Raw genomic sequence first — 22414 nt, 5'->3', positions numbered from 1 at the left:
TTATTAGACCAGAAATCTGCAAAAAAGAATGATACAACCACGAGGAAGGCGCATTGTTCCTTGATTATGGTTTAATATCCCCTGATCCATCATAGATTATTGTATAAGAAATAGTGAATTCCGTTCTTCTTTATGTTGCGTTACCACTTACCTGTAGTGACGTATACATACAATGGTGTACATCCCACGAAGTGAAGATGGGTGTCGACCCCACAGGGAGAGGACGTAGTTCGCCACTCCTCTGGAGCTCAGGCGCGTCATCTGAAATACAACCAGAGCACAATGATTAGAATCCAGTATAACACCTCATATAAAAGGAACACTTACCATCTTCATTCAGTGGCCATTGCACTGAATATTTCGAAGGGAATTTGATACATGAACTGTAAACGAAAATCTCAAGATAGTTTAACTCGCATTTTACTCTGGAATATTCTCTAGGTCCTTGCCTTGCCTGTCAGTTACAGGCCATTCTCGGGTCGTCATTATTGGCAAAAATCGGGTGTGTTTGCTCAACGTTCCCATTACTGATACAAGATGGGAGTATATTCTCGGGGAATTATGATTGGCAAGGATATGTGTGTGTTTTGGGGGATGCCATAACTGCCAAGATCAGAGTGTAGTTTTCTTGGTGTACCACTGCTGGCAAGGTCGGTATTGCATTCTGGGGTTGCTATTGCTGAAAGTGGTCGGCCCTTGTCTGCATATTAGTGTATGATGCTCTGTTCGATGGAAGTGTATGTCTTGCAAGTTGTGATCAAATAATTATATATATATATATATATATATATTTTTTTTTTTTTTTTTTTTTATACTTTGTCGCTGTCTCCCGCGTTTGCGAGGTAGCGCAAGGAAACAGACGAAAGAAATGGCCCAACCCCCCCCCCCCCCATACACATGTATATACATACGTCCACACGCAAATATACATACCTACACAGCTTTCCATGGTTTACCCCAGACGCTTCACATGCCTTGATTCAATCCACTGACAGCACGTCAACCCCGGTATACCACATCGCTCCAATTCACTCCATTCCTTGCCCTCCTTTCACCCTCCTGCATGTTCAGGCCCCGATCACACAAAATCTTTTTCACTCCATCTTTCCACCTCCAATTTGGTCTCCCTCTTCTCCTCGTTCCCTCCACCTCCGACACATATATCCTCTTGGTCAATCTTTCCTCACTCATTCTCTCCATGTGCCAAACCACTTCAAAACACCCTCTTCTGCTCTCTCAACCACGCTCTTTTTATTTCCACACATCCCTCTTACCCTTACGTTACTCACTCGATCAAACCACCTCACACCACACATTGTCCTCAAACATCTCATTTCCAGCACATCCATCCTCCTGCGCACAACTCTATCCATAGCCCACGCCTCGCAACCATACAACATTGTTGGAACCACTATTCCTTCAAACATACCCATTTTTGCTTTCCGAGATATATATATATATATCCCTGGGGATAGGGGAGAAAGAATACTTCCCACGTATTCCCTGCGTGTCGTAGAAGGCGACTAAAAGGGAAGGGAGCGGGGGTCTGGAAATCCTCCCCTCTCGTTTTTTTTTTTTTTTAATTTTCCAAAAGAAGGAACAGAGAAGAGGACCAGGTGAGGATATTCCCTTAAAGGCCCAGTCCTCTGTTCTTAACGCTACCTCGCTATCGCGGGAAATGGCGAATAGTATGAAAAAAGAATATATATATATATATATATACCCTCTAACGGTAAGGATTCGAACCCGGAATCTTTGGTGTGGTAGTTAGGAACGGTAATCGCTTGGCTATAGTAGCTTCTTCCGTAAATGTGATAATTTGATTACTAGTAATCGAATAGTCCATTTCCCATTAGGAGCGGTTATAGCCGAGATGTTAGCGTTCCCATCTACCATGCTAAATGGTCCCTGGTTCGAATCCTTACTGTTAGAGGGTATCATGTGTTCTATGAGAGTGCGTCTTCATATGCACTGTATATATATATATATATATATATATATTATACTTGATCGCTGTTTCCCGCGTCAGCGAGACAGCGCAAGGGAACAGACGTAGAATGGCCCATACACGCACATATACATACATATACATTTCAACGTATACATACACAGACATATACATATATACAGATGTACATATTCATACTTGCTGCCTTCATCCATTCCTGTCGTCAACCCGCCACACATGAAATAGCATTAACCCTTTCCCCTCCAGCGAGGTAGCGTCAGAAAAGACAAAAAAGTCCACATTCGTTCACACTCAGTCTCTAGCTGTCATGTGTAATGCACTGAAACCACAGCTCCCTTTCCATATCCAGGCCCCACACACCTTTCCATGGTTTACTCCAGACGCTTCACATGCCCTGGTTCAATCCATTGACAGCACGTCGACCCCAGTAAACCACACCGTTCCAATTCACTCTATTTCTTGCACGCCTTTTACCCTCCTGTATGTTCAGGGCCCGATCGCTCAAAATCTTTTCCACTCCATCCTTCCACCTCCAATTTGGTTTCCCGCTTCTCCTTGTTCCCTCTACCTCTGACACATATATCCTCTTTGTCAACCTTTCCTCACGCATTCTCTCCATATGTCCAGATCATTTCAACACACCCTTTTCTCTCTCAACAACACTTTTTATTAACATACATCTCTCTTACCTTTTATCCTTTCATCATTTGCTCGATCAAACCACCTCACACCAAATATTGTCCTTAAACATTTCATTTCCATCACATCCACCTTCCTCCGTACAACCCTATCTATAGCCCAAGCCTCGCAACCATATAACATTATTGGAACCACTATTCCTTCAAACATAATGTTCTTTCTTTCGACACATTCTTCATCGTTCCCGAAACCTTCGCCCCCTCCCCCCAACCTGTGACTCACTTCCTCTTCCAGGGTTCCATCCGCTACCAAGTCCACTCCCAGGTATCAAGAACACTTCACTTTCCTCCAATTTTTCTCCATTCAAACTTACAAATAAAAACTATACCTCAATAATACTGAACTATCATTCAGGTTAGACAGACATGACAACCATGGCTACCATCTGGTCCCTGGTTTATTTACCCGCCCATTGTTTGTTTTGCCAATAAGGTTAGCGTGCGGCCATGCCCTAATCGGCTGGATAATATGTGAATCGGCAAAACAACCAATGGGCGGGAAATAATGTAGGTGCGAAATGGCAGTCTTTGGCATTTAGATAGAAAACTTCCCCATGATACAGTGACGAACTGCTTGTGATTCACATATAACTATAATCATGATATTTGGCACTCTGTGTGAGCTTGATAACTAGTTATCTATAACTTGAATGAGTTTTAGGGCAATTATTTATTATGTAATAAGTGGTGACGTCTTGTGTGTGGCGTTCTCAGATACCCAAACGTACCAAACACGTCCACTACAGTGTTTGTACACGTTGGCGTACCACAAAACGTCATTCAAGTGAAGCCATCGTTTCAGCCATTTGAAGCGGCATTTTGCAGGTGGAGGACGTATTTGAAACCGTAAGTTCTTCCTTATGGTGATAGCATCATTTTCTTTATTATTTTTTTGTTGGCACGACGGTGCAACCCTTGGGCCTGATGGCCAAATTTTTACCATGACGCTTTACGGTGTATAGGCTTACGTTATAATGCTCAGAGGACCGTCGTGCTTAAAGTTACGGGAGAGTGGTTGAAGATGGACGCATGGGGATAAGAAATATGATAGAAAATAACGAAATTGGCTCAAATGGAATTCTTACATTATGGTGTTTTAGGTGTAGCGGTTCAGAAGCCATAAAGTGGGCTGGGCTCTGAAGTTAAAGGAAATTGAACAAAATGAGCAGTTGATTTAAAGTACTACATTCTCATCCGTATGTATTACTAGATGAAATAGGACATAGTTTAAGTAATACATTCTGAACCTTATGTATTACTAGATGAAATAGGAGACAGTGGGACATAGCATGAGTGAAGCTTGTACAACCAGCCAAACGTATTAGGTACACAATCATTTCAAACAATGATTAACATCTCAGTGGAGGTGTCTATCTCTACTTTGGCCCCGCGAATGGTCATAAGGGACGCAGGATACAAGTTAATTCTCGACCTTAAATGTGTTTAGAGGGAGGGTTGGCACCCTTGAAGCTTAGGCTCCAGCTGATGGCATTTGTAAACAAACCAGCATGGAGGGTAGGTGACATGCTGAGTGATGGCTGACGAATTTTGCTTCTGTTGCCCTCAGGACCGCACATTTCTTATCTAAGGAGAGTTCTCAAAAACACGAAAAGGCAGGTAAATTTAGTGTCCCCCCCCCACACACACTTTTTTTTTTTTTGCTGGTGAGCGATGTGTTCCCGAACGATTTGGACCTTCATTTCTCAAGCAAATCACTCGTTTCTGAAAAGTGCATAAGAAGAAGAGATCTATCGATTGCTTGTAACAAATGTCGGAACTTCCAAAGGATGTAAAACCATAAAAAATACTAGAAAATGTGATGAAAAGGGTCGTGAACAATTCTGTATTTTCTCATGAGGATTTTTTCTTGAAAAAGCATGGTATTTCTGCATGACTTCGTTTAGCTACAATTCATCTACTAGCCGGCCCACTTGATTTCAGTAAGGTTCAAAGATAATCAGAAGCACAACCTTTGGGATTTCAGCACCAGAAATGGTCACAATACTCTCATGTATGTGCACATACACTTTTTCATAACTGGAAAAGCCGATTTAAACGTGATTGTCATATTCATTATGATGTCAGGTAAAACCGCATGCAGAGTACTGAAATGTCATTTTGTTATATGAAATGTGATCTGTGCAAAATATATTGTATCAACCAAGAAATTTCCTTCTAGTGTGTGGATGTGATCGAGAAACCAGTACTATGTTGTAGAGTATCAGTATATTAGTGCTGCAGCGTGGCACATAAAGCATTCTTAGATGAAAACTTGTTACTTGAAAGTTTATGTAAAGATGAAATAAGAGGAATCTCTACATGTAATTTTGGTGGTGTGGGTGTTTGGCACAACTGACAAGTTTCCTGCTTTGAGCATAGGTGATAGTACATTTGGCTTAGCATTCAACACCATGATAGTGGGAAATTTTTCATTATGGAAAAAAAGGTTGAACACCACATTCAGTATTATATGAAATTCATATGACTGCTTGTCGTAGAAGGCGACTAAAAGGGGAGGGAGCGGGGGGCTGGAAATCCCCCCCTCGTTTTTTTTTTAATTTTCCAAAAGAAGGAACAGAGAAGGGGGCCAAGTGAGGATATTCCCTCAAAGGCCCAGTCCTCTGTTCTTAACGCTACCTCGCTAACGCGGGAAATGGCGGATAGTATGAAAGAAAAGAAAGAAAGTGTATTTGGTCATAGGAAACAGTAGATCGTTTCTGGGAAAGCCAAGTACAGAAATATAACCACAAAGAGAAATTAATGCGACCCAACATGACAAAAAAAGTTTAAGTTTAGATGAGGAGTTGACAGATGAGGACCCCACAGGAAGCCTACAGTCAGAAGAGGATCAGTAAGTATCTGTGAGTATGATCTTTTAAGCATAAACCAGAACTTACTTATCTAGTCCTCATCAGACTTAGCTTTAGGAAATGGCTACTTATGTTTTGGTGCTTTATATAGTTTGTTGTAATTATGTAAATACCAGCAGAGGACTTCTCATCTTTTGTTTTGATAGTGGCTTATTTAGGAACTTTGGGGCTAATGTTTGGAAAAGTAAGTATAACACTTGTAAAACCTATGTAAACTTCACCTAATCTCACTAGCTGTCAAGAGTTATTTTAATGTTCAGCATTAAGTAATTCAATATTCAATAATTGTCATGCATCACCTGGTGGGTTCCTTGTCATTCTTTGTCATTTTCGCTCAATGTGCAGTGTCTTCCCCCCATCAGTGTCTGTCCCCCTAGGCTTTACATAGTACTAGATATACTGTGTTTAATACCCAGTCATTCTTCCATGAATCCAAAAAGCTCTGAAACATATATACTTACATGTGAATGATCTTTTATGCCACACACAGGGATGTAAAGATATAAACCACTATACTGCTATATCTAAACTCCATTATACTGCTATATCTAAACTTAACCAAGCATTACAGGCATCTAGGGACATGCTGGAGTGACCACGTGGGGGACTTGCATAGTCGGGCCTGGGAGGTTTACCTCACCTGGTGTGATTTCAGGAAGCCCAAGTATGGCCCCTTGTACTGCAATATATGTTCCGCAAGGCTACAGTTTAAAAGATCATTTAAGTTTTAGAATTCACAAAGATACCATCGTTGCCAATAACATAGGAAATAAGGTAAAAGGTGACCCTAAAAAACTCTGGCATGAAATCAACAAAAAGAAGTTAGGAGCAATATCTGGTACCATGGAGGGTATTGCTGGTACTGATAATATTGCTGAATTGTGGAGGGCATACTATAGTGCCTCGTTCAGTGACCCTGTGCACCATGACGTGGCTGGTGTGGGTCACGCCAAATTGTCTCAGTTACTGTGAATGACATCAGAGTGGCTATTGCAATGGTCAGCTGGTCGAGTAGTCTGGGTCATGAAGGACTTGCACCACTCAGACTTACCATATATTTTATCCAAAACTATTATTGTTCCACTTCTTAAAGATAAGATTAGACACATCAATGTTAAGCAGTTATTGGCTTATAGCACTGTCTTCTTTGATTCTGAAATTACTGGAATGTGTTATACATGTGCAAGGGTATGTGCATACATCTCAACACCAGATTGCTAAAAGTAAATTAGGAACTGAGAAGGCTGCATGTGCTCTCAGGCACTTAATATCATTATTTTATAGTAAAAACGCCCATATATGCCTTCGTCATGGACATGGACAATTGACAAAGTCTGTCGTGAAGAGTTATTCACTGTCTTGTCAAGTAAAGGCATACCTGCACATGTTATAAATATACTACGTGCATGGTACCATTCACAACAGTTGTGTGTAAAGTGGGGAATGCCATGTCACAACCATTGATGATGTGTGGTGTGAAGCAGGGAAGAGTATTTTGTCCATATTTGTTTAACATTTATAGTGATGGGCTGTCTGTCTGATAAACTGAATATGATTAAGGTTGGGTGTTTAGTTAATGTTAACATTGTGAAGCACCTTATCTGTGCTGATAATACTGTGGTATTTTGTCCCTCACTTCAGTTTACAGTATATAGTCAATGCCAGACATACATTCATATCAGTGCAAAAATTAAATTTGAATAATAATGAGACAAAATGTATGAATTTCAAACAAGGTAATGCAGTGGCAAACCCCTATAGAAGCCATTTTGTCACTTGGAAGATCAGCATTTCCAACCATAGTAGGTGGTAGATGCGTGAAAAGGGAAAAAACAAAAATTTAGAGCATTAGTATAGAGCACAACAAAGCATTCTCACCTACAACAGCTGAACTGCTCATGTGATATGCCAGAATGTCACGTATCATAGTTTGCTATTTAAGGTGGGATAAAGTGGTTTGCATCAATATAACTGCCACAGTCTTGCTTGCACCTACTTCATTTATGGGCACTGTATTTATTCAGACATTAATGGCAGAAGTGAGACTCCCAGTTCAAACCACTGTACTTCATCTTAGTAAGAAGAATCCATGCCAAAAGTATTTGCTAGGATGTTGCTGGAACTCCTTAGATTTTATTGTCCTCTTGTTGAGGCATGTTCCTGCCAAAATGAAGACAAGATCTTAAAAAGTCAACTTGTCTTTCTCTTTTGAGCTATTATGTTGTCAGCAATAGTTGACCATGATTGTGCTGGGGTAAATAGGTTGGCAAGTTATATGTAGTATTCATGGCTGACATTTTGCAGAAAATGGAAGAACTACCACAATGCTTGTTGTGTCAGGAATGCTTTGATGATGGCCAACATATACCAGTTGCCCTTCCTGCTTGTGGTCACACCTTCTGCAGGCCCTGCCTTGTTAGGTTGCGTGATATGAGAGCTAACAGTGCTTTCAAGTGTCCCACCTGCAGGTAAGGAGCTTTTTTTATTTTTGTTTCTAATGTATCCTTATTAGCGTACTATTATTTTCTATTCAACATATCGTTCCATATCCATCACAGTATTACGTTCCATGTTTACGGTTTGTTTCTTTATTCATCTTGTCTGTTGTTTACTTTGCCCTTACGTCTGTGCTCATCTTTCCTTTTTATTTTTGACAAGTTATACACACTCTTTTGTTTTTCTATTTTAATCATGCCAACCCACATTTGTCATTGACTCTGATATGCTTCATATCTGACTATATCTACTGTGTCCTTCACTGCACACTGTATCCATAGCTTTAACTTTATGTCAAGTTTCCGCCTTTTACTTTAGTGTGTAGTATGACCTCCCTTATTTAAATGTTTCTCATCATGTACTATGTCCACCCTAGTTCATCATATGATTTAGTACATGCCAGTAATCTTTTGAATTCAAAACTTCTCAGTCTTGCCACAAATGCAACAACCTTTCCCTTGTTCTTTGCTCCACAGGAAGGAGTACCAGGAATGTACACCAGAGAATCTGCCTTGTAACTGGGTCGTTTTGAACCTACTGAACAACAACCATCAGGTGAAGTGTTCTGACTGGTCCTTTCTCTCCATCAACTTCTGGCATTACTTTCAGTACTGCAACATGAGAATTATGCCCACTTTTGGTGCATAGTGTATTTTTTCAGCTAAGCTAGTTTTCACTCATAGATGAAATTTTCTTTGGTTCAGATACTTTATAGAATTATCCTGCGATCTCACCTACTTCAGCTTTGTAAGTAAAGATCAAATAGGAATGAGGCTGCTCTGTTAGGATTACAGGAGGCGCATTAGATATGCTTATCGGGATGTGTGCGATGCACTTGGAAGAATAAATGGGTCACTCATAAGCATTCGCGTATTGGCTTGTGGCTGTCCAGTCTATAGTGGAAGTACTTTCAGCGACAAAAGACTACTCAGCATGTCTTAGTGCCACTTGGGACATTAAAGAACCTTAGGTGAACACAGGTTCATTTAAGATAATTTGAGGCTTAGACTAAAGGGTCATTTAGGAAAATATAAGACTAATTATAACAATATGGTGTAACAATATGGGGGTTTCAGGAAATATAAACCACCGTAAACATCAAGAGGACTTGGAAAACATAGAACCACCTAAAACAAAAAAGATCGTTGAAAAAAAAAACATAGAACCACCTAAAACAAAAAAGATCATTGAATACAATACTGGACTGAATGGGACAAATGGAGTGCAAGTTGGACTAATATATACCATTGAGTCATGTGTATTTCCAGTGTAAACATAGGGTCCCTACATGCTCTAGTGAATGTAATATTAACAAGGGGTTATTTACCAAGATGTAGATCTGAGCTTGGCATCTATGTTATTGTATGTAAGGTATGATACATCTCCATTAGAATCTGGATCTCCTTTTCATTGGAACTCTAGTTTTCTGTATCAGAGTGTACATTTTCTGTATAGTGACTAAAATGGCATGGACACAACAATCACAGCCATCTCAGGTGAAAAGAAAAATCTGAAAAAAAATGAAGTAACTAAATAGGGCTCAACAGATATTAATACACTTGACTTTTAGAGAGGTTGTAGGAAGAGGGAAAGATAAGAGGAGAAAAACTTCCACAATAGCACCAGCAACCAAATATGCCTTGACTCCAATGCTTTTACCATCTTTATTACTATAAATGCAATTACTGATAAACCATTGAAGCCCTAATGTACTAACCATATGTAAGAAATAATAATGTTGGAATTCATCCCCATATGTACAGTATCATAACAATCCCTTATTGTGCTGACCTGATAAGTGTTCTTTTCTACAAGAATGCCTTCTGATTGCTATATAGGGTCCTTGTGTAATGAAATGCTCTGTGAAATGTTACCTTATGAAACTAGAAAATATGAAGTGAGACTAAAGGCATTTTTGTATATCATGCCATCTACCTCCTCGTATGTATCCACAATCTCATTATTACTGAAATGTCCATAATTTCATGCGGCTGTAACAGAACAATACCTTCTCTAGAGGCATTAGAACTACCCAAAAAATCCAAGGTATAGAATGCATTTCTCTTCCTCTTTTGTGACCACTGTTTTGTGTTGCATGTCTAGAAACTTTTTCCCAAGTATGGTATAGCGACCTAACTTTGTAATTAACTGTATCATTGTATTTGAAATTTAACCTAATCATATTAGTAACTTCCCAGCCAAAAAAGGATGAGCAAAGCAAGAAGACTAAGGACTCAGACTCCTGCACCAAAAGTAAAGTCTGGAAGGGCATAGGGTACGGACTTGCTGCTACTGCTGGTGCTGCTTCCCTGGTGGCTGCTGCGCCTGTTGCTTTAACAGGTGTGTGGTTCTTATTGATCTTTGGCATTAATGGAATTTAGTTGCTCTGCTAGCATAGGTTCCAGACTGATACAGGACAATGCATGTCCTATGACATTGGACAGTACCTAAGGTGAACTGTCAGCAATGACCCAACTCGACAAAACTAGATAATATTATTTAATAATGACTTTTAACTATTGTCAGAAAGAAATTGTGTGTTGGATGAAGAGCAGTTAGTAACAAGATAGCCAAGTCTAGATATCTTGTTGACTTAAACATTCCATTGATTTAGTCACTTGCATCTTATATCCATTGTTTACATTGGATAACATAATTTTTGTCATTACATTCAGGAAGTATATGATGTTTATGGTACTAGGTACTGGTGGCAGGAAAATGCTTCCCAAGAAGAGAGGGCTCCAACCACTTGGGGGAGCTAACTTTAAAGTGAACAGCCTACCCTCATTTTTTGTTTTCATTTCATTGGATTGGGGTCAATTTATGTTGCAAATCCACTAATTTTTGTGTAATACACAGCCACTTGTCATAGAGGTTAGATTTCAGGATGATTTTATTTGCGATGTCTGTTGATAGAAAAGAATCTGTGCAAGATGTGTGGAAAGAGAAATCAAGAGTTGCTTTATAATGAAGTTCATTAAACTTCTTATGAACTATAATTATTATGTCTGAATAAGTGGATTTTCCAAGTTATTATAAAATCCTGCTAAAATATGGGTAAATACTGTACCAAACACAGAATTACTTATGAAACTGAAAATTTGGCGAGTTTTGAAGCAACCAAAAGTGACATATGGTGGTGTAGCATATACGAGGTGATGTGTAGGGAGCTCAACACTTCTCACTCAACACAATTTATACTGTACATGCTGATTTTAAAATACTGATCACTTATTGCTACAGTGTATACTATCTCAACAATTGGCACTTACATCTACAATATTGTTCAGTGTAGCCACATGTCCCATCTATGGTTAGAGCCATGATGAATTTGCACAAATTCTGAGTTATAAAATGCAGAGTTATAAGGATTATCTTGATGTATGTATATATGCAAGAAGTGTGTGTGTGTGTGTGTGTGTGTATGTGTGTTTGTGTATTTATTTCATGAATAATTACCCCCAGGACCAATTTCTTTGAAAGAGTTCTGGTATTATCCAGGACCTTTCTGAAGGCTCCAGTAGCCCAAGGCTGTGCTACTTCAAATGCTATACTAAAACTTTCATTCTTGCACCTTTCTATTTTTTTTTCTACATCCCATAACCTACTGACTTATTGTATCTATCTTTCTATTTCTGACTATACTTCTGAAGTTATTGATCTTTGTTGCTCCTGTTTCTGACCAATCCTGAGCTGTGTACACTCGGATATCATTATCACATCAGCACTGACAACAGTGGAGACCTCTTGCTCTCTGCACTCTGTACTCTAATGTTCTTCTTATTGAGATGTTGTAACTGTCTTTCTCAAAACTGATTTAGTGTATCATTATTTACACGCACACTGATTGTAATGAAAACTCATCACCACTTAACACGGGGCTTTCCCTGAACACACCAAAGATATATTTACTCTACGGATTCTTTGTTGACATAGTAGCAAGATTGATTTTTTTTAATTTAGCAGAGATGAGCCTCATAAAGCTCAAAACTCTTTAACAGTATCATGTCATCCACATGAACCTTTATGTATGATTGTGACAATTCTGACCATCATACACTTGTAGATTCTTCACCATTACCATCTTACAGTTCCACTTTCTCAGGATCACCAGACTTCTCTGTTAGCAACTGAGATATCAAAATGGTCCTTAGCTGAGTGTTAGCAAGGCAGCATCTTGTCACATGGCTTTTCACAATGGCAAAAACTGTGGCATTCCTGACCAGATTAGTAGTGGAAGTCCTGACCAGAGTTATCAATAGCCATGCAAATGGTTTTTCATTTGTGGAAACTTTCATAAGATGAACTAACTAACTCTTCTGGATAATTTCTTGTGGCAGTATGAATATCTTTTAGTTTATCTCTGAACAGTGATGTGCTTCCACAGAACATTTATATGGCTTTTCACCTGTATGAGCAGTCATTTGCTGCATAAATTACTCAAACAGAAGAATGCCTTTTAACTATACACAATTGTGTGCTCTACTGAACTATGTCTTTGGATGGTCTTTGGTTCTTTCATCATGAAAAGAAACCAGGTCTGTAATTTTTGAATTTTTTTTATACTAAAGAGTGCTATATACCCTTAAAGTACTATCACTTCAGAGTCCACAAAAGCAAATCAGATATGGCTTCTCTCTAAAATGAACATTCCTGTGTCTCCTGAAGGTACTCCTTTGGGAGAGAGTCTTTTGGCACTGTGAACAATCTTATGGTTTCATTCTATTATGAATCATCATGTGGCTTATTAAAGCACTTTTCTTACAATGTGAGCATACATGTGGCTTTTCTTCTGTTTGAACATTTATTTGCTGCATTGACAGAATCTTCATGGAATATGACTTTTGGCATTATATATTTATTTGCATGGGTTCTCTTCTGTCTGAGTATTCCAGTGACCCACCAAATCAATCTTCTGGGAGAAGGCCTTTTTGGCATTGTCAATATTCATGCGTATTCTCCTCCACATGAACCATCATGTTCTGCATTGCACCACTTCTCCAGGAGAAGGTTACTTGACCCTTTGAACATTCTGTGGCTTCTTTCCTTTATGAAATTTTGGCTGTCTGAAAATGTGCATGACTTTTCTCTTTTATGAAAAGTCATATGTTGCATGAAATTTCCTTTAGCATTAGACAGTCAATATGATTTCTCTCTTGAATGGGTATTCAGGTGCATCAAACTGAATCGCTAGAAGGAAATGTTTTGGCACTATAAACATTCTTTTGACTTTTCTTCTGTATGAACAGTATTGTGTAGCTGTAAATTACTCCTAGGAGGGGGCCTTTGGGCATTTTGAGCACTTGTACAGCTTTTCTCCCACATGGGTAATAATGTACTCCATGAAAGTATTCTTCTCTCCAGTAGTGGACTCTAACTGGATGATGATGACGATGATATTGGTGTATAGTAAACCACCAGTAACTCAGCACAGCCCATATGAGAGTAAGGCTTTGCCAGTTTAGTGTCCTTTAATGCTGGAAATTTTAGACAAGTATGAAAGTAAAAAAAAATCTTCAACAAGTTGTTGATGATGACAAAGAAAGGCAGGAGCAAGGGCCTGGAAACATTCCTCTCCTGTATTACTTTCCAAAAGAGGGAACAAAGGAACAAGCCAAGTGAGGATTTTTTCTTTAAGGCTGTGTCATGTTTTAGATGTTACCCACTCATGCGGGAAATGATGAATGTGTATGAAAGAAGAAATGTAATAGGATCCAGAGTCGTGGCTTACATAACTAATATTATTATTATTAATATACTTAGTTGCTGTCTCCTGCGTTAGTGAGGTAGTGCAAGGAAACAGACAAAAGAATGGCCTAACCCACTCACATACACATGTATATACATAAATGCCCACACACACACACACACACACATTACATACTTATACATTTCAACATATACATACCAATACATATACACACACACATATATATATATATTTTTTTTTTTTTTGCTTTGTCGCTGTCTCCCGCGTTTGCGAGGTAGCGCAAGGAAACAGACAAAAGAAATGGCCCAACCCACCCCCATACACATGCCTTGATTCAATCCACTGACAGCACGTCAACCCCGGTATACCACATCGCTCCAATTCACTCTATTCCTTGCCCTCCTTTCACCCTCCTGCATGTTCAGGCCCCGATCACACAAAATCTTTTTCACTCCATCTTTCCACCTCCAATTTGGTCTCCCTCTTCTCCTCGTTCCCTCCACCTCCGACACATATATCCTCTTGGTCAATCTTTCCTCACTCATTCTCTCCATGTGACCAGACCATTTCAAAACACCCTCTTCTGCTCTCTCAACCACGCTCTTTTTATTTCCACACATCTGTCTTACCCTTACGTTACTTACTCGATCAAACCACCTCACACCACACATTGTCCTCAAACATCTCATTTCCAGCACATCCATCCTCCTGCGCACAACTCTATCCATAGTCCACGCCTCGCAACCATACAACATTGTTGGAACCACTATTCCTTCAAACATACCCATTTTTGCTCTCCGAGATAACGTTCTCGACTTCCACACATTCTTCAAGGCTCCCAGAATTTTCGCCCCCTCCCCCACCCTATGATCCACTTCCGCTTCCATGGTTCCATCCGCTGCCAGATCCACTCCCAGATATCTAAAACACTTCACTTCCTCCATATATATATATATATATATATTTTTTTTTAAACTATTCGCCAGTTCCCGCGTTAGCGAGGTAGCGTTAAGAACAGAGGACTGGGCCTTTTTTGGAATATCCTCACCTGGCCCCCTCTGTTCCTTCTTTTGGAAAATTAAAAAAAAAAACGAGAGGGGAGGATTTCCAGCCCCCCGTTCCCTCCCCTTTTAGTCGCCTTCTACGACACGCAGGGAATACGTGGGAAATATTCTTAATCCCCTATCCCCAGGGATATATATATATATATATATATATATATATATATATATATATATATATATATATATATATATATATGTGGGTGGGTGGGCCATTCTTTCATCTGTTTCCTTACGCTACCTCGCAAACGCGGGAGACAGCGACAAAGTATAATAAATAAAAAATATATATATATATATATATATATATATATATATATATATATATATATATATATATATATATATTTTTTTTTTTCTTATTATTTAATATATTCTGTTGCTGTCTCCTGCGTTAGCGAGGTAGCGTAAGGAAACAGATGAAAGAATGGCCCACCCACCCACATACACATGTATATACATACACGTCCACACACGCACCTATACATACATATACATCTCAACGTATATACATATATATATTTACACACAGACATATACATATATATACATGTACATAATTTATACTGTCTGCCCTTATTCATTTCTATCGCCACCCCACAACACATGAAATAACAACCCCCTCCCCCCACATGGGCGTAAGGTAGCGCTAGGAAAAGACAACAAAGGCCACATTTATTCACACTCAGTCTCTAGCTGTCATGTATAATGCACTGAAACCACAGCTCCCTTTCCACATCCAGGCCCCACAGAAGTTTCCATGGTTTACCCCAGACGCTTCACATACGCTGGTTCAATCCACTGACATCACGTCGACCCTGGTATACCACATCGTTCCACTTCACTCTATTCCTTGCATGCCTTTCACCCTCCTGCATGTTCAGGCCCCGATCACTCAAAATCTTTTTCACTCCATCTTTCTACCTCCAATTTGGTCTCCCACTTCTCCTCGTCCCCTCCACCTCTGACAAATATATCCTCTTTGTCAATCTTTCCTCATTCATTCTCTCCATGTGACCAACCCATTTCAAGACACCCTCTTCTGCTCTCTCAACCACACTCTTTTTATTACCACACATTTCTCTCACCATTTCATTACTTATTTGATCACACCACCTCACACCACATATTGTCCTCAAACATCTCATTTCCAGCACATCCACCCTCCTCCGCACAACTCTATCTATAGCCCACGCCTCGCAACCATATATCGTTGTTGGAACCACTATTCCTTCAAACATACCCAATTTTGCTTTCCAAGATAACATTCTCAACTTCCACACATTCTTCAAGGCTCCCAGAATTTTCGCCCCCTCCCCCACCCTATGATTCACTTCCGCTTCCATGGTTCCATCTGCTGCCAGATCCACTCCCAGATATCTAAAACACTTTACTTCCTCCAGTTTTTCTCCACTCAAACTTACCTCCCAATTGACTTGACCCTCAACCCTACTGTACCTAATAACCTTGCTCTTATTCACATTTACTCTTAACTTTCTTCTTTCACACACTTTACCAAACTCAGTCACTAGCTTTTGCGGTTTCTCACATGAATCAGCCACCAGCGCTGTATCATCAGCGAACAACAACTGACTCACTTCCCAAGCTCTCTCATCCCCAACAGATTGTATACTTTCCCCTTTTTCCAAAACTCTTGCATTCACCTCCCTAACAACCCCATCCATAAACAAATTAAACAACCATGGAGACATCACACACCCCTGCTGCAAACCTACATTCACTGAGAACCAGTCACTTTCCTCTCTTCCTACACATACACATGCCTTACATCCTCGATAAAAACTTTTCACTGCTTCTAACAACTTGCCTCCCACACCATATATTCTTAGTACCTTCCACAGAGCATCTCTATCAACTCTATCATATGCCTTCTCCAGATCGATAAATGCTACATACAAATCCATTTGCTTTTCTAAGTATTTCTCACATACATTCTTCAAAGCAAACACCTGATCCACACATCCTCTACCACTTCTGAAACCACACAGTCTGATGCTCTGTACATGCCTTCACCCTCTCAATCAATACCCTCCCATATAATTTACCAGGAATACTCAACAAACTTATACCTCTGTAATTTGAGCACTCACTCTTATCCCCTTTGCCTTTGTACAATGGCACTATGCACGCATTCCGCCAATCCTCAGGCACCTCACCATGAATCATACATACATTAAATAACCTTACCAACCAGTCAACAATACAGTCACCCCCTTTTTTAATAAATTCCACTGCAATACCATCCAAACCTGCTGCCTTGCCGGCTTCCATCTTCCGCAAAGCTTTTACTGCCTCTTCTCTGTTTACCAAATCATTTTCCCTAACCCTCTCACTTTGCACACCAAAACACCCTATATCTGCCACTCTATCATGAAACACATTCAACAAACCTTCAAAATACTCACTCCATCTCCTTCTCACATCACCACTATTTGTTATCACCTCCCCATTAGCCCCCTTCAGTGAAGTTCCCATTTGCTCCCTTGTCTTACGCACTTTATTTACCTCCATCCAGAACATCTTTTCATTCTCCCTAAAATTTAATGATACTCTCTCACCCCAACTCTCATTTGCCCTCTTTTTCACCTCTTGCACCTTTCTCTTGACCTCCTGTCTCTTTCTTTTATACATCTCCCACTCATTTGCATTTTTTCCCTGCAAAAATCGTCCAAATGCCACTCACTTCCCTTTCACTAATAATCTTACTTCTTCATCCCACCACTCACTGCCCTTTCTAATCAACCCACCTCCCATGCTTCTCATGCCACAAGCATCTTTTGTGCAAGCCATCACAGCTTCCCTAAATACATCCCATTCCTCCCCCACTACCCTTACCTCCTTTGTTCTCATCTATTTCCATTCTGTACTCAGTCTCTCCTGGTGCTTCCTCACACAAGTCTCCTTCCCAAGTTCACTCACTCTCATCACCCTCTTCACCCCAACATTCTCTTCTTTTCTGAAAACCCATACAAATCTTCAGCTTCGCCTTCACAAGATAATGATCAGACATCCCTCCAGTTGCACTTCTCAGCACATTAACATCCAAATGTCTCTCTTTCGCGCGCCTGTCAATTAACACGTAATCCAATAACGCTCTCTGGCCATCTCTCCTACTTACATACGTATACTTATGTATATCTCGCTTTTTAAACCAGGTATTCCCAATCACCAGTCCTTTTTCAGCACATAAATCTACAAGCTCTTCATGTATATCTCGCTTTTTAAACCAGGTATTCCCAATCACCAGTCCTTTTTCAGCACATAAATCTACAAGCTCTTCACCATTTCCATTTACAACACTGAACACCCCATGTATACCAATTATTCCCTCAACTGCCACATTACTCACCTTTGCATTCAAATCACCCATCACTATAACCCGGTCTTGTGCATCAAAACCACTAACACACTCATTCAGCTGCTCCCAAAACACTTGCCTCTCATGATCTTTCTTCTCATGCCCAGGTGCATATGCACCAATAATCACCAATCTCTCTCCATCAACTTTCAGTTTCACCCATATTAATCTTGAATTTACTTTCTTACATTCTATCACATACTTCCACAACTCCTGTTTCAGGAGTAGTGCTACTCCTTCCCTTGCTCTTGTCCTCTCACTAACCCCTGACTTTACTCCCAAGACAATCCCAAACCACTCTTCCCCTTTACCCTTGAGCTTCGATTCACTCAGAGCCAAAACATCCAGGTTCATTTCCTCAAACATACTACCTATCTCTCCTTTTTTCACATCTTGGTTACATCCACACACATTTAGACACCCCAATCTGAGCCTACAAGGAGGATGAGCACTCCCCATGTGACTCCTTCTTCTGTTTCCCATTTTAGAAAGTTGAAATACAAGGAGGGGAGGATTTCTGGCCCCCTGCTTCCGTCCCCTCTAGTCGCCTTCTACGACATGTGAGGAATGCGTGGGAAGTATTCTTTCTCCTCTATCCCCAGGGATATATATATATATATATATATATATATATATATATATATATATATATATATATATATATATTTTTTTTTTCTTTCTTTTAAACTATTCGCCATTTCCCGCGTTAGCGAGGTAGCGTTAAGAACAGAGGACTGGGCCTTTTCTGGAATATCCTCACCTGGCCCCACTCTGTTCCTTCTTTTGGAAAATTAAAAAAAAAAAAAAAAGAGGGGAGGATTTCCAGCCCCCCACTCCCTCCCCTTTAGTCGCCTTCTACGACACGCAGGGAATACGTGGGAAGTATTCTTTCTCCCCTATCCCCAGGGATATATATATATATATATATATATATATATATATATATATATATATATATATATATATATATATATATAGTGGTGATGTGAGAAGGAGATGGAGTGAGTATTTTGAAGGTTTGTTGAATGTGTTTGATGATAGAGTGGCAGATATAGGGTGTTTTGGTTGAGGTGGTGTGCAAAGTGCGAGGGTTAGGGAAAATGATTTGGTAAACAGAGAAGAGGTAGTAAAAGCTTTGCGGAAGATGAAAGCCGGCAAGGCAGCAGGTTTGGATGGTATTGCAGTGGAATTTATTAAAAAAGGGGGTGACTGTATTGTTGACTGGTTGGTAAGGTTATTTAATGTATGTATGACTCATGGTGAGGTGCCTGAGGATTGGCGGAATGCGTGCATAGTGCCATTGTACAAAGGCAAAGGGGATAAGAGTGAGTGCTCAAATTACAGAGGTATAAGTTTGTTGAGTATTCCTGGCAAATTATATGGGAGGGTATTGATTGAGAGGGTGAAGGCATGTACAGAGCATCAGATTGGGGAAGAGCAGTGTGGTTTCAGAAGTGGTAGAGGATGTGTGGATCAGGTGTTTGCTTTGAAGAATGTATGTGAGAAATACTTAGAAAAGCAAATGGATTTGTATGTAGCATTTATGGATCTGGAGAAGGCATATGATAGAGTTGATAGAGATGCTCTGTGGAAGGTATTAAGAATATATGGTGTGGGAGGCAAGTTGTTAGAAGCAGTGAAAAGTTTTTATCGAGGATGTAAGGCATGTGTACGTGTAGGAACAGAGGAAAGTGATTGGTTCTCAGTGAATGTAGGTTTGTGGCAGGGGTGTGTGATATCTCCATGGTTGTTTAATTTGTTTATGGATGGGGTTGTTAGGGAGGTGAATGCAAGAGTTTTGGAAAGAGGGGCAAGTATGAAGTCTGTTGGGGATGAGAGAGCTTGGGAAGTGGGTCAGTTGTTGTTCGCTGATGATACAGCGCTGGTGGCTGATTCATGTGAGAAACTGCAGAAGCTGGTGACTAAGTTTGGTAAAGTGTGTGAAAGAAGAAAGTTAAGAGTAAATGTGAATAAGAGCAAGGTTATTAGGTACAGTAGGGTTGAGGGTCAAGTCAATTGGGAGGTGAGTTTGAATGGAGAAAAACTGGAGGAAGTGAAGAGTTTTAGATATCTGGGAGTGGATCTGGCAGCGGATGGAACCATGGAAGCGGAAGTGGATCATAGGGAGGGGGAGGGGGCGAAAATTCTGGGAGCCTTGAAGAATGTGTGGAAGTCGAGAACATTATCTCGGAAAGCAAAAATGGGTATGTTTGAAGGAATAGTGGTTCCAACAATGTTGTATGGTTGCGAGGCGTGGACTACGGATAGAGTTGTGCGCAGGAGGATGGATGTGCTGGAAATGAGATGTTTGAGGACAATGTGTGGTGTGAGGTGGTTTGATCGAGTGAGTAACGTAAGGGTAAGAGAGATGTGTGGAAATAAAAAGAGCGTGGTTGAGAGAGCAGAAGAGGGTGTTTTGAAATGGTTTGGTCACATGGAGAGAATGAGTGAGGAAAGATTGACCAAGAGGATATATGTGTCGGAGGTGGAGGGAACGAGGAGAAGAGGGAGACCAAATTGGAGGTGGAAAGATGGAGTGAAAAAGATTTTGTGTGATCGGGGCCTGAACATGCAGGAGGATGAAAGGAGGGCAAGGAATAGAGTGAATTGGAGCGATGTGGTATACCGGGGTTGACGTGCTGTCAGTGGATTGAATCAAGGCATGTGAAGCGTCTGGGGTAAACCATGGAAAGCTGTGTAGGTATGTATATTTGCGTGTGTGGACGTATGTATATACATGTGTATGGGGGTGGGTTGGGCCATTTCTTTCGTCTGTTTCCTTGCGCTACCTCGCAAACGTGGGAGACAACGACAAAGCAAAAAAAAAAAAAAAAAATATATATATATATATACATATATATATATATATAAGCTAGGTCCTAGCTTCGTCTCTTCGATGTATATCAACTAACTGTTATATTCCTCTCTTGTGTCTCCCCTGATGATGTGATTATTACACGAAAGTGCACTTGGGAACTTTTCTTGTTTCATTTTCCCCATGGACTCAGGAATATCTTGATCATGCGCAAAATTGTGATCCTTTCCAATATATATATATATATATATATATATATATATATATATATATATATATATATATATATTTATTTATTTTTTATTTTGCTTTGTCGCTGTCTCCCGCGTTTGCGAGGTAGCGCAAGGAAACAGACGAAAGAAATGGTCCAACCCACCCCCATACACATGTATATACATACGTCCACACACGCAAATATACATACCTATATATCTTAACGTATACATACATATATATATACACATAGACATGTACATATATACACATGTACATAATTCATACTGTCTGCCTTTATTCATTCTCATCGCAACCTCGCCACATATAAAATAACAGCCCCCTCCCCCCTCATGTTTGCGAGGTAGCGCTGGGAAAAGACAACAAAGGCCCCATTCGTTCACACTCAGTCTCTAGCTGTCGTGTAATGATGCACCGAAACCACAGCTCCCTTTCCACATCCAGGCCCCACAGAACTTTCCATGGTTTACCCCAGACGCTTCACATGCCCTGGTCTAGTCCATTGACAGCACGTCGACCCCAGTATGCCACATTGTTCCAGTTCACTCTATTTCTTGCCCGCCTTTCACCCTCCTGCATGTTCAGGCCCCGATCACTCAAAATCTTTTTCACTCCATCTTTCCACCTTCAATTTGGTCTCCCACTTCTCATCGTTCCCTCCACCACTGACACATATATCCTCTTGGTCAATCTTTCCTCACTCATTCTCTCCATGTGACCAAACCATTTCAAAACACCCTCTTCTGCTCTCTCAACCACACTCTTTTCATTACCACACATCTCTCTTACCCATTCATTACTTACTTGATCAAACCACCTCACACCACATATTGTCCTCAAACATCTCATTTCCGGCACATTCACCCTCCTCCGCACAACTTTATCTATAGCCCACGCCTCGCAACCATATAACATTGTTGGAACCACTATTCCATCAAACATACCCATTTTTCATTTTCCAAGATAACGTTCTCGACTTCCACACATTTTTCAACGCTCCCAAAACTTTCGCCCCCTCCCCCACCCTATGATTCGCTTCCACTTCCATGGTTCCATCCGCTGTCAAATCCACTCCCAGATATCTAAAACACTTCACTTCCTCCAGTTTCTCTCCATTCAAACTTGCCTCCCAATTGACTTGACCCTCAACCCTACTGTACCTAATAACCTTGTTCTTATTCA

At 40.2% G+C, this 22414-nt stretch overlaps 2 protein-coding genes across 6 annotated transcripts in view; one reads left to right on the top strand and one right to left on the bottom strand.

Annotated features, from left to right (window-relative positions):
- The window catches only part of LOC139759070 (palmitoyltransferase ZDHHC3), a 306923-nt gene that overhangs the window by 161375 nt on the left and 123134 nt on the right, over positions 1 to 22414 (bottom strand). Inside the window, exon 3 of the mRNA XM_071681007.1 lies at positions 152 to 261. The gene's annotated coding sequence lies outside the window, so the exon portion shown is untranslated. The remainder of the gene's footprint in view (positions 1 to 151; positions 262 to 22414) is intronic.
- LOC139759063 (uncharacterized) overlaps positions 3206 to 22414 on the top strand; it is a 30655-nt gene continuing 11446 nt past the window's right edge. The window contains exons 1-4 of one of the 5 annotated variants that reach the window (XM_071680987.1): positions 3206 to 3513; positions 7842 to 8005; positions 8510 to 8588; positions 10232 to 10373. In XM_071680987.1, coding sequence (XP_071537088.1) covers positions 7845 to 8005; positions 8510 to 8588; positions 10232 to 10373 — 382 coding nt within the window. In that variant the 5' untranslated portion in view covers positions 3206 to 3513; positions 7842 to 7844. Of the gene's footprint in view, positions 3514 to 4131; positions 4285 to 5482; positions 5529 to 7841; positions 8006 to 8509; positions 8589 to 10231; positions 10374 to 22414 lie in introns of those variants that run through there. The other 4 variants (XM_071680991.1, XM_071680988.1, XM_071680989.1 and 1 more) reach the window with 4 other exon arrangements.

Source organism: Panulirus ornatus, chromosome 32, assembly GCF_036320965.1.
Source record: "Panulirus ornatus isolate Po-2019 chromosome 32, ASM3632096v1, whole genome shotgun sequence".
Lineage (NCBI taxonomy): Eukaryota > Metazoa > Arthropoda > Malacostraca > Decapoda > Palinuridae > Panulirus > Panulirus ornatus.
This window is presented reverse-complemented; position numbering and strand designations above follow the sequence as displayed.